Source organism: Eurypyga helias, unplaced genomic scaffold (genome assembly GCF_000690775.1).
Source record: "Eurypyga helias isolate BGI_N326 unplaced genomic scaffold, ASM69077v1 scaffold18704, whole genome shotgun sequence".
Classification (NCBI taxonomy): Eukaryota; Metazoa; Chordata; class Aves; order Eurypygiformes; family Eurypygidae; genus Eurypyga; species Eurypyga helias.
In genome coordinates, this window is record NW_010244528.1 from 27,212 (window position 1) to 43,443 (window position 16,232).

Sequence of the window (16,232 nt, forward strand, 5' to 3'; positions counted from 1 at the left end):
AGGCTGATATGTTTCTATGTGTAAATGTTAGAATTATTAATTTAGAAAATATAGGAGTACAAAGCCAGGTTACTCTTATCATTTCATCAAAGCCAGGTTTCACCTTTTTTTTTTTTTTTTTTGCTTCTGGCTTAATTAGATAAGCTGCTGAATTTAATTAACTCATCAAACTTAATTGAAAAGATCTCTCAAGTCAGTAAGAGCTGGTCTTATGGTTATTATTTCTATTTGTTGCATCAAGTCTTTAATATCACCATTTTGTTAGGATATTAATCGTAGCCTTAATTGTGTTCTAATTTGCTGCATTGACTCAGATGGTGGCATTTTCCTCATTTTTTTAAGTGTCAGCATGTGAAAATCAATCACAATTTAATTTAAGGCAGTGAAATTGCTCATCTAGTCCTCTATCAAGTCAGCTACATACTATCTCTTTTCCTGTAAGTGTAGTTTGGGTTTGCAAGGTGAAATTATTTCATAGGAAATCATGTTGAGTTTCTGAAGTCCCATTTCCTCCAGAAGTGTTATGACAAAAATGATCCTCTGGATGCTCTTTTGGGACTCTTTAATCAAACTGTTAGGTAATAAATTTGAAACAGAAATTGGTATTACAGCTATATAATGAACACCTCTGTGTGTGATGCCTCAGCTTGTTGTACCAGTCCAAAGCTCCTTGAAAGTTACTAAAGAAAGAATTACTGGCAAAGACTCTAAATTGTTAAATTTGCTGTAAATTCTAACCTGTTAGCAGGACCTTTGACCATCTTTTCACATTCCTAGAAGATACACCACACAGAGAAGAGAGAACAAGCAATTGTTTAAAATCAGAATTTCCTTCTAAATTATTTACTTGTTCTATTGTAATGTAAACTATGCTGCTGACAGGAACATCGCTAATTAAGTCCAGAGGAGTTCATGTATATTGTGAAAAGCTAGCTATGTCCCGGGTAAAATCAGGTGCTTTCTTACTATTCTAGCCAGTAGTTTTTCAGAATTAATCTTGTTCACAATTGCTCTCTCTTGCTTTTTATGTTTGTTCGTTTGAGGCTTGCTTTCAAGTGCACAGTTAAATAACATGTTTTCCTGTGTTTTCCCTTAGAATGACTACAGGAAGCTATCTATGCAATGCAAGGACTTTGTGGTGGGAGTGTTGGACCTGTGCAGAGACACCGAAGAGGTAGAGGCTATTCTGAATGGAGATGTCAACATACATTTGTGCCCTGAGCACCACCGACCAAGTCTGAGCAGGATTAAACTTGCTATTAAATATGAAGTCAAAAAGGTAAGCTATTTCTTTGGGTCCCTGGTGAATATGTCTTCATGTCTAAGTTATGCTGCCTTGATGTCACCTGAAAAATAAGAAATGAAAGATAGCCTTCAGTGGGACCAGGACTATCCCTAGAATTTTAGCATTTCATGGCTAGATTTGCATTTTCTCCCATACTTTAATATGGAGAAGGTTATTTGCAAAAAATATCTTTAAAAAAAAAAAAAAAGTTTTGTAATTTTTACTCAGAATTAGATCTAAACTTTAAAAATCAACTTCTGATTAACTTGGAATTTTGATTTTTTTTTTTTTGAAAGCATGTGAAAGTAGATAAACTGTGATAAAAAGTGATAGATTCCCAGCTTCCACTCTCCGAGAGCTCCAGATGCAATTCTAAGAGCTCAGATTTCCACAAATGTACAAAATAGAAGGAAATATTATAAGGAAAAATAAGAAGATTGAATGACTTTAAGAAGTATTTTAAACAAACATTCAGCTTTGCGGAAGTATGTTGTGTGAATGGAAAATTTGATTCTGGCAAATCCTAGGTCTGGGTGGTCCCAATTAATTGCTTGTACAATATGCATTGATGGAAACTGGGCTCCTGCTACAAGACTCGAAGAGCATTCCAAATTTTCAAGCTAACATCTGCTCTCTCTTTCCCCTCCCAAATCCACCACCTGCTTCAGTTTGCCTCTTGACTGTGCTGGCTAGAGAAGGTCTTTTCCTGTTATGAGAGCCATTAATTAAAGAGAATCTTAAAATGCTTATTTGAAATTAATCTCTTTCATGCAGGAGCACATAGCATGGTGCCAAATTTTTCCGCCTAGAATGCTGTGTCTCTGCATCATTCCATCACCAAAACCTGAGCATAACATCTCAGTTCACTCTTAGATGCTTTTCAGCAAGTTCAGTTATTGAAGCTGTTGTTTTGGTAACAGGAGCCAAACTTGCTCTGGTGCTCTTTCAGAAAATGAACTCATCTCAAAGACACTAACAGCAGCTCATCAAGGAATAGGGTCCAGTGACTTTTGGTCTGAGAATTACCATGAAGTTGGTCAGAACCTCAAGCCTTTTCAATGATTAAAACCTTCTGCACTATTTTGTTTCTTCTTCTAAATACTTGTGTCATCCTTTAGATACCAAGACCATTAGCCAGTGCTAAATTTCTGTTAGTTATTGTACCACTCTGAGCACATGCATCCCAGCTTAGTCGGTTTTGGAGCAACATTTCCTCCATTTCTTACATAGTACCTTTGTGCACCTTTTCATAATGTACAAACACTGGCCTAGAACATCTGTGATAAGGCATATACAGTTGATCTTTTTCTGCGTAAATATCTTCCTATGCCCAGGAAAGCTGAGCACCCTTTCTGAAACACAGCAACTTGTTGCTCCCTGATAATAACAACTAATTACAGCATATAACGTAAGCATTTGCAACCTCATGTTGACTCTCAGGTTAGCACTTTACAGAACATTCTTTTCAGCAGACAGCATATGTCTATGTGCAAGATGAGCATTTCACTGCTGACTCAGAAGTAAGCTGGTTCCATCGGTGGGAGGCAGAGACACCTTCAGATAAATGGCTTTGGTTATTGGCAGTGACTTATGGTAATAGACCGATATTTATCACACTTGCTGAACAAAGAGATTGTGTTATGGTAACACCGTGATGATTTCCTAAGAGGCAATACATTTCAGGTACAAGTTTTTTATCCTGCTGAGAGATATTTGGGTTCATGTATACAAACCCTGTACTTTGAAGTCTGTGTTCATTTTAAGAAAATCCTATAATAGAGAGGGGTGAGATGGAGGGTGAATTATTATAACTATTTAATAAATCAATTCTTGGACAGATTCTGTAAATTTCAAGTCACAAAGCTAATGCAATGACTTGGGTGTAAGCAAGATCGCATGTGGCCCTCCAGGTGTGAAAGGCAGATGGAGGCAGGCGCACCAGGAGACTGCCCACCCACAGCACCCAAACCTGTCCTTGGTCTGACAGTTCAGCCCGCCCAAGCCAGGCCTGGGTGCTGAGACATGGGTGTCTGTAACTCACTCAGAAACACTCCCAAGGACCTGGAGACCTTTCTGGATTTTTAACTGTACTCTGGGACTGTAATGACACAGAAGTAGTTGTGTTTGCCATTTCTTTTGTCTTGAAAGTTTAGTTGGCAGGGTAGGACTAGTAAAGGGACTACAGCTATGCTGCCACCCCTGCTCCCCACCTCTCTCACTAGCATCAACATTGGGATGGTCAGTTTTCTATTATCCAGCTCGGCAAGCATTAGATGAGCCAAAGAAATAAAGATGTGCTTATTTAAATGGGTATATAGCTCCTGAAGTATTTTATATTTGTTCTTTCCCATGAAGAGCAAGAAGAATCTTACACAAGACAACTTTATGGACTTCAGAATGGTCTGAGGAAATAAGAGGTGCTAGTTGTTATGGCTTTTGGTTTTTTTAATTAAGTTAATACCGTTATTAAATATTTGCTTTGCATCGGAAATTTTAATAAATATTTGATGTTTAAAAGAAATATATTTCTACCATTAGCTTACACATCATTTCCATAATAATACTCTGAGTGCCTACAGTAGGCTTTCTTTGATGAAAATTTGCAGAGAAAAATTTATATGGAAAATTATTATTTAATATCCATGATTCTACTTTTACAGCTGCTGATGCAGTCTGCATTTTATTACAATTTTATTTCCAGAGTTTGGGAAAGATGTCAAGGGCTCTGTCATGGTTTAACACCAGACAGCAACTAAGCACCACACAGCTGCCCACTCACTCTCCCACCAGTGGAATGGGGGAGAGAATCAGCAGAGTAACACACGTTTTCCCTGTGTGTGAACTCATTTCTAATTAAGCCAGGGTGTAACTTCTACCTGTGAGAGGCACAGGTACAGAGGCTGGGCCAACTCTGTCTTGGACTCTGCCCTTGGATAGACAATAGAGAGAAAATGCAGTCTTTGATGTACCACAACAAAACCATTTTACTGGTGAATTTCAGCTTTACAGAGCCCTTCATATTTTCTGTTCTCATTTTTGTCTGTAATCTTGCGCTCCTTTCTTGTCATTCTTTAATGTTGGCAGGGGGCTTATATGTCAACATTTAGCTTTAGGTCTAAAGCTGCTGCTTCTCTGCAGGAGGTGACATTCATTCTCCTTCTTTCCCAATGTCAGAATTATTGTTGCTGTATTCTTTTAATTGCAAATGTTGAGTGTCCACCTCTGTTTTCTCAGCAGCTCAGCTCATAGCCATCACTAAGTCAGAGCACCTTTCTCTTTCGTGAGTTTTAATTTAATTAACAGTAAGACACACAAATTGAGTCTGGGAAAATAAAAATGAATAAGAATTAAACAGAACACCAGATGGCTGTGTAAATCCTATTTAATAGAGAGCTGGAACAGGAACTTTTCTCATAACTGTATTATTAATAATTAACATATGGAGTATGCTCTGAACAGAATACTCATGGCTGCATTAGATTATAATTTTTCACTGCATTGGTCACGTGACTTAGATTCTCAAGGGCATGAGAAGTCCCAGCTCTTGTCAACTGCTCCAACAACATGTGCTCCCCGTTCATTTGCTCTGAGGATGCAGTTTTACCCTGCACAATATCTCATGCAAAAAATGCCTTCCAGGGTCCTTCTCAGGATTGAATGGGGCCCCATCTGCATCATTCCCACCCATGTGGGAGCTGGAGAAGATTAGTCCCTGAATGGGGAAAAGAACCAGCCCTGCTCCTGATGGGGAGACAGCTCTGCCCCCCAAAATGTGCAGTGACAACACAGGCTGGGGCAGAGCTCAGCTGGCATGTCCGTGGGAAAGTTAAGTGGGAAAGCTTGGTGTTTGCGGGAGAAGCACAGGAAAAAAGGCTGCAGAACAGAGGGCAGGAGAAGCCCAGGGACAACAAGAAGTTCTGAAACACCTCGTTTTGGAGAGCAAGGAGTGCCAGGTGCCATGGTGGGCAGCTATGGATCCGTGTGCTCTCAGTTTGCAGTTATCCTGTAAACCCCTGCAACGCCATGCCCCGAGGAGACACCACAGCAGGGGAAAGGCAGAAAGGGTACACTGGGGCATGCTGCCCACTGCCTTGCAGACAGCCCGTGTGTCAACCTTAACACAGATGGAAAAACAAATTTCAGTAACCCAAACGAAATGTCTCAGCTCCACAGCTTTCAGAGCTGTGTAGGTCACAGAAATTCCCTCTTGTGGATGTTTGTCCTTCTTTGGAACAAAATTAAGTTTAGGAATTTCGCATGGGATGAACATTGATCTTTACCTCAGCAGTTGTAATATGCACAGATATGGCTTGGAGCAGAACAGGGTTATGTTTTGCCATCTAAATGTGGAGTCTCAAGGAGAAGAACTCCTCACCAAAAAAGGTTTCTGGGAAGCTGGTTTTTGCTTTTGTTTCTGTAATCCCTAAGGTTTTTAACTGAGGTCTTGTGGAGTCCTTGATGTCTTGGACTGTGTTGATGGGAAGAAAAGTGTCTTGTTTCCATCACCAGAGAAGCAGTTGATACTGTAGAAATGTAACTTAATATCCATGTGAACAGTAAAAACACTGTGGTCATTCTGGACTCTTAAGCTTATCCATGTAATTTTTCCTTTTACATTTTTTATTGCATATTACAGATATTTTGTCAGCAAAAAGGAAGAGGTTACTTCCCTTCCTCACAGAAAGTATTTCTATGTCTCTGAGTATTTCATTAGCAGGTTCCTTCCTCCCACTACAATCTGTGGTTCTGATGATTTCCTTTTGCCCAGATGTTTTAATTTCTTTTCTTTTCCAAGATGAATCTCATTTTGTTATTTCCTGCCCATACATCCATCCTCCTAAGGTTTGAATGAATCATTTCTCCATCCTGAGTGGTGTTTGCAATAGTTCCAATTTACTGTAATATGCAGACTTAATTAGTTTCATTTGCAAAGTGCCACAGGGTCTTAGATGTCCATCAAGACACTGACAAGAGAGCACGGGAACACATCAAACCTATTACATGGATGTCCATCACAGATGAAAGGACTTTAAATTACCTTCATTAATAAAAAATTCTCTTAGACCATATTAATCGCTCTTTTCTGCTATAAACCTGACCTTAGTTGTCCCCAGTTTTGGCTTCATCTATCTCCCCGTAGGCAGTAAAACTGCTAATGTGCATTTTGGATGGAAAGTCAGATGGGGCTGAGTACAACCCCTCAAAAAAAAAAAGAAAAAAAAGATTAGGTATTTCAAGTTATTAAGGGTATTTTCCTAAGTGGTGTTCAAATTTGGATGTCTGTGTGGGTACTGACCCAGAGTGTAGCTTCCCTACTTGAGATCCTTGTCACACACCTGTAGATGTCTGTGTTTGAGTACGTTTTTGGGACTCTTCCTCATGGTGAGAGGAGTCTCATCCTATGAGTGGATATTTCCCTCCAGCAGCTCCACTGGGAGTGAAGCCATCTACACTGGAGAAATCTGAGCTTGAGGCCCAGCCCAGCCACATAGCCAAGGGGAAATAGTTTACTGACTCTCCTGGGAGAGAAAGAGGCTATAGCATTTTAAATTTCTCCTTCTGTGCCCATTGTGGTTGGGTTTTTCTAGATAGCAAAGGGAGCTTGTTGTTTGGTAGCTTTTTGTTGTGTCGTGTTTTCCAATAAATAATTAAATAGTAAGGATTTCCAAGTAGTGTTGATTCTGCACAGTTATGAAACCCCTGGAATGTTAGAAGCTGGGACTTTCAATTCATTCGCTTGTTTTCAGATAAATAATTCAGTGGTAATATTTATTCATACATGTAAAAAGAAGAGAAACGAGACATTAGCAATAAATCTCTTCAGAAACATGGAGTCCAAGTAGAATATAAAACTGAGTTTTCCCAAGAGGAAACCGACTTATTCACTACCCTATAGAAGAATGCTTAACACAAAAAAGAGCCTCTATCCTTGCCTCAGGGAAGAGAAATTATAAAGAAACTTTAGGCAGAACAAGGTTTAAACTGAACCAATGAAAGAATTTGTGTAAACTCTACATTTTCTAGTTATACAACTCAAATAGATAAAACTTAATTTTCTATCACATGAATTGAAAGTGTAACAGAACAACAACAAAATAATCCCCCTCCTTTGCTTTCACTGCTAAAAGGATTATTAATTTTGTGTTTTCACTCAGCACTGGAGAGCATTTCTGTCAATGGGCGAATTGTCTTTGAAATGGTTCTGGCAGTTTTATTTATCCCATTATTTTTGTTTTCTATCAGATTAATTTGTTTTTATTGGGTTTTATTTTGTGCCTGTTTAACAATCTGGTGCCTGATCAAATCCTATTTCCATCCACGTTGCTTGTTCTAACAGGACCATGGGGTCTCCTTTACAGAGCTGTGCCATGTGGGTGGTTTTGGGCGATTACACAAGTATCGGGATGCTGGGATGACCTTCACTGCCTTGGTTCTGCCTTCTTGTCACCTTTGCAAAGTGAGATCCCCATCCTGTTAACATATTCACTGAGTTAGCAGAGACCAGAAGGTCTGTCCCAAAGAACACGCTTCTACAGAGGAGACTGAGTCGCAGGAAAGAGATGTGGTTGTAAACTGTAGCTATACTAAGGTTTTAAGTGTTCAAAATCAGAATGTTGGATTAGATAACTCCGGTCAACCAGAAAGTGGGTACAGATATTGGATTTCCATAAAACTAGGGATTATGTGAGTATTTTAGGATTTGATGCAAGGATCTTCCCACTGCCGAATGGCCCCAAAAAGAAAGATACTTTGGTTCAGAAAGGTACATGTGAAAGGTTTTAGGAAAGGTGTAATTCATGTCTAAAACTATAATAAATACTTCAGGCTTCATGCCTTAAAAGTAACACAGAGACTGAGGTTGCACCATTTATTGATGGTTGGGTTCCCCCCCACCCCCGATAATTCCAGCTCACCTGGGCTCTGCCTACACATAGAAACTTTTTCCCTTTGCTACCAGGTTTATAAAAGCTGAGGTTAGACTCCAGATATCAGGCCTGAATATTCATCAGGACTGTCATAAAAGCTCATCTACAGGATGAGCCAGATCCTCATGAATATTTGTGTGATGCCATTAGACACCCAAATGAACCCCAGGGACAGAGGGAAAGCTGCAGACGTCCTCAGGGCAGGGACATTTCTTCGCTTCATGTTCTCTGTGTGTGTGTCACATCAACTGCAGTATCTCAGACGATCTTTTCTCATGTAGTATTTATTTTTATGCAGTGGTCAGATCACACCGAAATGGGTCTTGATCAGTTGAATCAAGATGAACAGGGTTCCATGAAATTCTGTTTTGCATCTGGATGAAGGAATTTGGACCTGCTGTTTTACTCTCCCCTGGAAGGTTACTTGGTGCAAAGTGTTTTAAAAACTGGGCCTGTGGCCAGTTTAACTATAGAATTTATAGAATAACTAGAATTTAGCTATAATTAGAGCAGGTCTCTTCTGTGAAAAGGTCACAGTCTCACAGCACCAGTATTTGGATTGGACCTTGACATATTGTTTTTAATTCATAAATAACAGGGCAAGTAGTTTTTTGTTTCTTTCTTAAACTTATTTCTGTTTTACTTGCCCCTCTTATCAGGCACAACAGCAAACAGTGAGCCAAGTTTCAGCTGTATTTACCCTCTGACCACCTCATTTATCACAGTTTAATGGCACAAGCACTTGCTAAAGGCAGGTTTCTTTCTGCATTCTGGATCATGAAATAAATATATCCCATCTGCTTCTGTTAAGGTGTCTCAGAACAGTTTCTTCAAAACAAAAGGGCTCTTTGTTCACTTGGAGGCTCACAGAACAGAGCACAAGGTGAAGATAAGAAAAGGCATATGCATATGTTGGCCTTTTCCTGCACTGTGTGTTTCCTAGCAAGCTTCAGTAATTTCTGTTGAGCTCTGTCTTCTCCTACTCTGCATCGGGTGAAACAACTCAGCAAGTAGGTGGGTCTTTTGCTGGATCGAAAAGCTGTTCCAATGTGTTTTCCAGTTTTCTTTTAAGGTTTAACTTTTTTCAAAAAAAGAGCATGTTTCAGTTTGAGAAAACACTTTTATTCAGTGTAAATCCAGATTCTTTATTTAGGTTTCAAGTCTTAAAAATGTTTAAAATATCTAAGGAATCCTCAAACATGACAGGTGGTTTAAACCCAAAGAAATTACATCTTGTTTTACAATTTTCACTGCCTTTTTTTTCCCTGTTGTGTGCATGTAGACATATGTTTACCTTTAATTCCTCTGATCCTCTTTGGTGAAATGGCATTATATTTTTCACCCTTCTGGGGAAGAGCAGTAGTATCTTGCTTCAACCTTGCCCTGAGTTTTTACCACCCCTGATGATGTTTGCCCATACTCCGATGGCATCTTCAGCAACCCACTGAACCCACTTTAGCTCAGTTCAGCCTGTGTTTGTCTGGGAGCTGTGTCATGAAGTCTTCTTAATAATATGTAGGTACTTTTGTCTTCTCAGAGCACATGATGCATGTGATTCAGATCCCACCTGGCTTTTCCAACGTGTGGATCCCTGCAGGAACGCTGCTCCTGTGTTCCCTCGTGCTGTCCCCAGCAAAATGGGAAAAGCCATGCGTACAATCCACTTGATGCTCCCTCGTTTTCCCTGGTAATTGAGGCACGGGGTGACGATTGATTCCAATGAGTCATCAAAAGGGCTTTGGCATTTTCACTGGGATCTCTGGCATTTGAAGGACTACGCACCCAACCAGGGGTTCCTGTGAGCAGCTGCTGCAGCCTGAAACGTGTTAATTGATGTAGGCTTGCAGCAGCCATGAGCTACATCAAAAGACGAATGTTTAATCATGAACCCAGAAAGGTTGTTCGAAGGACATGAACGCTGCTACGTGATGAAAAGAAAAATGACTTGTCCCTGCCCCTGCCAGAGTCTCTTGACATCACCAACATTCTCCTGAAAATCTATTTATGCAGTTCCTTTTCTAGCTGCTCACTGATCAAACACATCGCTGCTCACCTGAATAGCAGCTTTTGTTTGCTGAGGTTCGCCAGCACTTGTTAGCAGGCTCACAGAGAAGGGGCAAGCTGGAGGGGACACGACAGGAGTACGTCTGTGAAAACAGGACGTTAAAGTCCCAAGCTGGCGCTGTTAGTTCTGAAATGCTGTTTTTTAAAGCCCCTGGCTATTTAGCGTAGGGCGTATGAGCAAAGCAAGAGGATCCTGTCTGAGTGGTTAATTCTTTTGCCTCAGTGGTAGATTCCTGTACTCATAAGGGAATTATAATTATTTCAGTAACAAACGAGATACTGTGAGTTTTTTCTCCTGCACGATTAATTGCAATCATCTGAGGCTGACCCCTGCCTTTTACCTCCCTTGCCACAAATTTCCTTATTTCTGCTGACAGCATTTTCCTGTACAGCACAGATAGATATCTTTTTTTGCTTTTCCCTTCTGTTTGATGTGTGAGCATTTTCTGACACTCTTACAAATTTCCTGGGTTTTTGTCACCTGGCTGTAGCTTATCTGTTACGTGTCACAGGATAAGAGAGATGCACTTCAAGTAGAGACCATGGGGTGTCTTAGGTATGGGGGTTTAAACAGTGTCTAACCACTGACAGCTTGGGCAACTGATGCTGAACAGCGCCACTGGCCACAGTCCTCATCACAGGCTCTTTCTCTGTCTAAGGTAATAGAGAGACTTTCATTTTTTTAATTTTCTATTACAGTGTTTTCTATCAGAAGTAACTTCCTATACAGTTATAGAGTTATAAATGTACTTTATTGTCTGTGTAGTGAGACTCATGCATTTTTGAACAGGTACGCTGAGGAAAAAATCTCCCTCTGAGATGAGAGCTGCAAAGTGCTTTCCCACAATGCATATGCATGATAAACTACGAGAAAGAACTGTCCCGCATCAAATCAGATAGCAACGTGGAAAAGATATCCTTCAGTGTGGTATCCACAGTGGGCTCTAATACATTCTCCTTACTTCTATGCGTAAAACTGTTCCTTTTGGCCCTTTTAATTCCCACCGAAGGCTTTGAGAGATTTTTTCCATATTCTAGTCAAATATTCATCTCGCTGTTTAATCCCCTGTAACACAGATGAGTGGCTTTTGGAGGTGTAAATACTGCCCTATGTCTTTCAGTGGCTCCCAAAAATGCCACTTTGGCAGCTTCATTATATGAACTGGCCCTGAGGTTGATGTGCGATTTTTTTTTTTTTTTTTTTTTTTTTTTTTTACCCTTTTTAAATTTCTTAAAAAGAAAATCTGTAGCTGATAAGCTGGAGGGAAGTACAGTTTTCTTCCTCAGGCAAAGGTCTGCCTGGGATAAGGAAAATCCACTGCCATCTACTGGGGTCCCTGAGCCTTGGGTCCAGAAAAGCTGCCACTGCACTTTCTGAATGCAGAAACATTGGAAAGCATTTTGCTTGAGCTCCCAGATCCTGATGCATTACCTTTATCAGCTTGGAGAGGACTCACCCTGCCCATGAGATAAAGCACCTAATGCTTTTAAATGGCTCTTTTTGGACCCACGCAATCCCCTTCACCGCCAAGTGCTTCCATTCAATCAGGGATATCTTTCCCTTCTGCACAGCCCCAGCCACACTGGTCTTGTCACAACACTTCCTGCCTTTCTCCTCTCCTGGGATGCAGCACAGGAGCAGCCACAGTTTGCCCCTAAAAGCCTCCTAGCCTCATTTTCCAGTACTGAAGAAAAGGAAATAGCATTTAATGGGAACTTTGAAAAAGCATTGCAGCATTTAGGCCTCTGAAATTCAATCTATTGCATCATCATTTTTCATTACACTTTGAAGCATTCTGCCTTGAAGCTTTTGTCTCAAACTCTGTTCTTTTCTGTGCTTGACACTAGGCAAAGCATTAGTGTAATCTTTAACTTGGTGTCAGTGTCCAGTCCCAGAGAAGGGAGGAAGTTAAATGGCTCTGTAATGTCTCTGATGAGATCTAAGATCAGTTTCTGAAATTTTGATAGAGTGAGGGTTGGCATTGTCCAAGGGTCACTGCGTATTTCATTAATATCAGATGGAGCAAACATAATGAAAAACTGTACTGCTTGCTGTAAGCAAACAACAGATCAAAACTCATTCATGCTCTTATCTTTCTTATCTTGATCTTATTTCTCCATTTTTGTCATAATCGGAGTAAGATGAACACCATCAAGGCTCTGTGGCATGCTGCCAATCTTTATTGCCTTGTACAAAATAAATTGTTCCAATGAAATGTCAATTCCTTCTCTATTTTCCTATATTTGTATTTTCATTGTAGCTGTTCCCAGACAGAGTGAAACAATGAACAGAATAAAATGTCTGATGAATTCTCTGAAATGCCAACCAGCAAAAGTCTTTGACTGTCTCATTGCCAAGGACAACTGAATTTCTTTGTCTGAATCAATTCTCCTAATGTGGTGAACAATTACAAGAGCAGGGGGAAGCCTGGCTGTTGCTTTGGCCCCTCATCTCAGAAGTCTGCGTATCTACCAGTGTAATTTTCCTTTCCACATGTTGTTACAATTGTTGTTGAATTCATCATATCTGAAAGTAACATTTACAAAGAGAATCAATTCTCTCTCTAGCTTCCTTCCACTTCATCTTTCTGACTATTTGCCAGAAAGATAATAAGCCCTAGCATCATTAGCACAAACATAAACCCTGGGCTTAGGGAATGCCTCCTTGCAATGCTGCTCTCATCACCTTAACCTTAAATTTGACAGGTTCAGAATGACTAGGACTGGTGACTTATAGATTATCTTTTTTGAAAGCAGCTTACAAGAAATCATATTAAAATGTTAATATTTCCAGCAAAATATTTAAATACAAAAAAGGTTAAAAGTACCTATCAAATTTCTGCCCTCTGATAAATTTGTTCAGTGGAAGGGGTAAAGTCTTATTTTCTGGGTTTTTTTTTCTTTTTGAGAAATGCCAACCCCAAAGCCTAATTCATCTGAAGAAGCACATTTTAAATAGCTGCTAATGTGCTGTTAAGAAGGAAATGCACTGTTCCACAGCAATCCTAATTACTGTGCAACTGTATTTCTTTCTGCACTAGCTATAAACCGATCATTTAAACTCACAGTAACACTTTTGTTATTATGTAAACGTCTAGAAAAGAGGCCATTAAATTCCCAATTTGATCATCCGTTTCATAGATAGTGAAGAGTAAAGCACAGTTAGTTTTCCTTACTTTTCAGTCCTAATAAATCTACAGACTACAGCTAAACAACCCACCCCCCCACCTCCCCCCAAGTTGGTCCCAGCTGAAAGGGCTGAGGCAGGACAACAGGGCAGCTGTCAGACATGGGCCATGTCCCCTCTACTAGGCAGGGACAACAGCAGCCACCAAGCCCCCTCCCAGCCTCTGCTTTCCTCTTCTCCTTCTCCCTCTACTCCCTCTATCCTCCCCCTCTCTTCCAGAAAGTTCTGCCTTTTGAAACAGTGGATGGTTTTACATTTCCCTCCAAAGAATATTTATTCACCCACAGAATTCATAAGTGAAATACTCAGTTTTGCTAATGCAATCAGCTGCATTAGCAACATATTTATTTTTCATCTTCTCTTTCAGTTATTTTGCCTTTTAATTAACTTTCTTTGTGATTAAAGATAGTTGCATTCTAAATTCAATCACCCTGAAGAACAATATGGAATAAAGAAGTTTAATGTTTTATCATAAAAATCTTGCGTGGGATCCAGTGGTGCTGTAATTTTACCATTAAGAAATTGCCCTTTTCAGTTGTCTGCTGGTCACCTTTTCTTTTTCCTCTGAGCAACAGACAAAAAAGAGTCTCAGTTACAGGGTAGAAAACATGTACTTTTTGTACCAGACCACCAGAGCATTTCCTTCTGCTTTTAAATTTGTCTTTTTGTCCAATCAGTAAAGAATGAGCTGTCATCTTTTGAAAGGTAATCTGAGATAAAGCATTTAAAGTAACAAAATACCAGCCAGACCTCTTATAGTTTAGAGGAGGAGAACTGTGCAGAATGGTTCACTTTGGGTCCGTATGCAGTGAATAGAACAATGTAATATTAGTGCTGTGTTCAGCTCCTATTTTAACGGCCTATGTCTAGCAAGTTGTCAGAGGCTTTTTTCAGCCTGACATCAAAGTGCCTCAGAGGCTTTTCTGAACCTCAGTGTAAGCTGTCTCAGATGTAAATGCTGATCCCAGAGAAGCCCTTTGTCAGTGCTGGCTGCTGAAGGATGTTGGGTTTTGGCCCAGATGGTCTGCTGTCTAACAAAACTTTCATCTAGAGAAGACAAGAAGCAGAAGTGAAACATGTTCTGCCAGTACCTGGGGATTTTGGAAGCCCGGTGTGCAGTTTTCTGTTTGTGACACCATAAGCAATGTTGGACAACAAAGACATGCCCTGTCTCTTTCCGGTGGTGAGTTCGGCAGGTTATTCTCTGAAATTTCACCCTCTTCAGACAATGATACTGATATTTCCATTCCTGTTTCTCTTACAGTTTGTTGCTCACCCCAACTGCCAGCAGCAATTGCTCACCATGTGGTATGAAAACCTCTCAGGCTTACGGCAGCAATCCATAGCTGTGAAGTTCTTGGCTGTCTTTGGGGTCTCCATTGGCCTGCCCTTCCTCGCCATAGCCTACTGGATCGCTCCCTGCAGCAAGGTACAAACTCATTAAGGTGCATGTTTTTTGTGGTCACATCTACCCAGGGCCTGGAATGAAGTCGTAGATTTTTCTGTAACGCCGCTGGGAAGTGATTCATGCTGTCTTCTAAGATCGCCCCAGAGAAGAACAAAATTGAGGTGTTACTTGTTATACGTGGTGGAGCTATTAGGTATGGTTTGAGATTCATTCTTACAGATAAAATAGGTGGGGTGGTGGGTCAAGAGGGTGAGACAGTGGGTGGTAAGAAAAGAATAGGAACTAGAAATGGATAGGAGGTAACGACATGGGAGTGGAGTGAAGAAAGAAGAGAAGAATCACCGAAATGGGGAATAGCTAAAGGAGATCTTTGTTACCCTTTCAGTTAATTCTGATGTTTAAATTCTTATTTCTTTTATGTACTTGTTGCAGGTTTCTCCCTTCTTTAGGGCTCCTCTCTTTCCTTTCCTCCTTCTTTCTGACCTTGTGGTTTTAGTTAGTTGAGCATTATTATGGCACATGTGCCGGAAACTCTGGCAAGTCCTAGGGGATTGCTTAGTGCTGCAGAGAAGATTAGACTTAATCATACAATCTATATGGTTTTGAGGGAAAAGATGGTGAACTTGGAAAACTGTCGTGTATCTAAATACTGTTGTGCTATGTCTCACAGCATCAGCTGCATCAGCAAAATCTTGGCCGTTTTGCCAAGACCTCGTGGTCAAAGGACCAGAGCCAATGATTAGCTTAGGTAAAAGCTTTAGTTGTCTGTGGTATGAAATCTGCAGTGAGGCTTCCACCCTGAAAGATTCTGCTCAAACAAGTAGAGATAAATAGGTGTGTGGCTGAGTGATAAATAGCTTTTTCAGTACTCTTGCCTCAGAAAAGGGTGGCAGGGGAGAAGATCGTTTCACATTCAGAAATAGCCAGCAACATCATCCATTACAAGGAGAGGTCTTCAGCAGATCAGAGGTACTTAAATTTGATCAAAATGTCCCCTGGCACTGGCAATTTATTCAGTCTTGAAAGCATCTTCTCCCATTTCTTTTAAAAGCCAGTGAGGAATCCTCTCTAAATTTGTCAAGCCCAAGAAATTATAGATCCATGGATGGGTATTAAGGAAAACTACAGTCTGAAACAGTGTACCTTAGTGAAATCAGACAAACCTTTTGAAAACAGTCTTCCGGGGCATCTGAGGTAATAAAACATATTTAAGGCTTGGTGTCCTACAAAATATGTCCAAGAAAAGTATTTTCTCTCACAGTAGTTGAGAATGCAACTTCATTTTCTCAAGTTTTGTATCAATACAAAACTGCACAGCTTTTAAGAATACTGGACAGGACTCTGGAGTTTCACACAGAGAAG

The 16,232-nt window shown here is 40.2% G+C and overlaps 1 protein-coding gene across 1 annotated transcript in view; it reads left to right on the plus strand.

Annotated features, from left to right (window-relative positions):
• Positions 1-16,232, plus strand: part of TRPC7 (transient receptor potential cation channel, subfamily C, member 7) — a 63,035-nt gene that overhangs the window by 20,052 nt on the left and 26,751 nt on the right. Inside the window, exons 2-3 of the mRNA XM_010149798.1 lie at positions 1,097-1,279; positions 14,727-14,891. Of these exons, the coding sequence (XP_010148100.1) occupies positions 1,097-1,279; positions 14,727-14,891 (348 nt within the window). The remainder of the gene's footprint in view (positions 1-1,096; positions 1,280-14,726; positions 14,892-16,232) is intronic.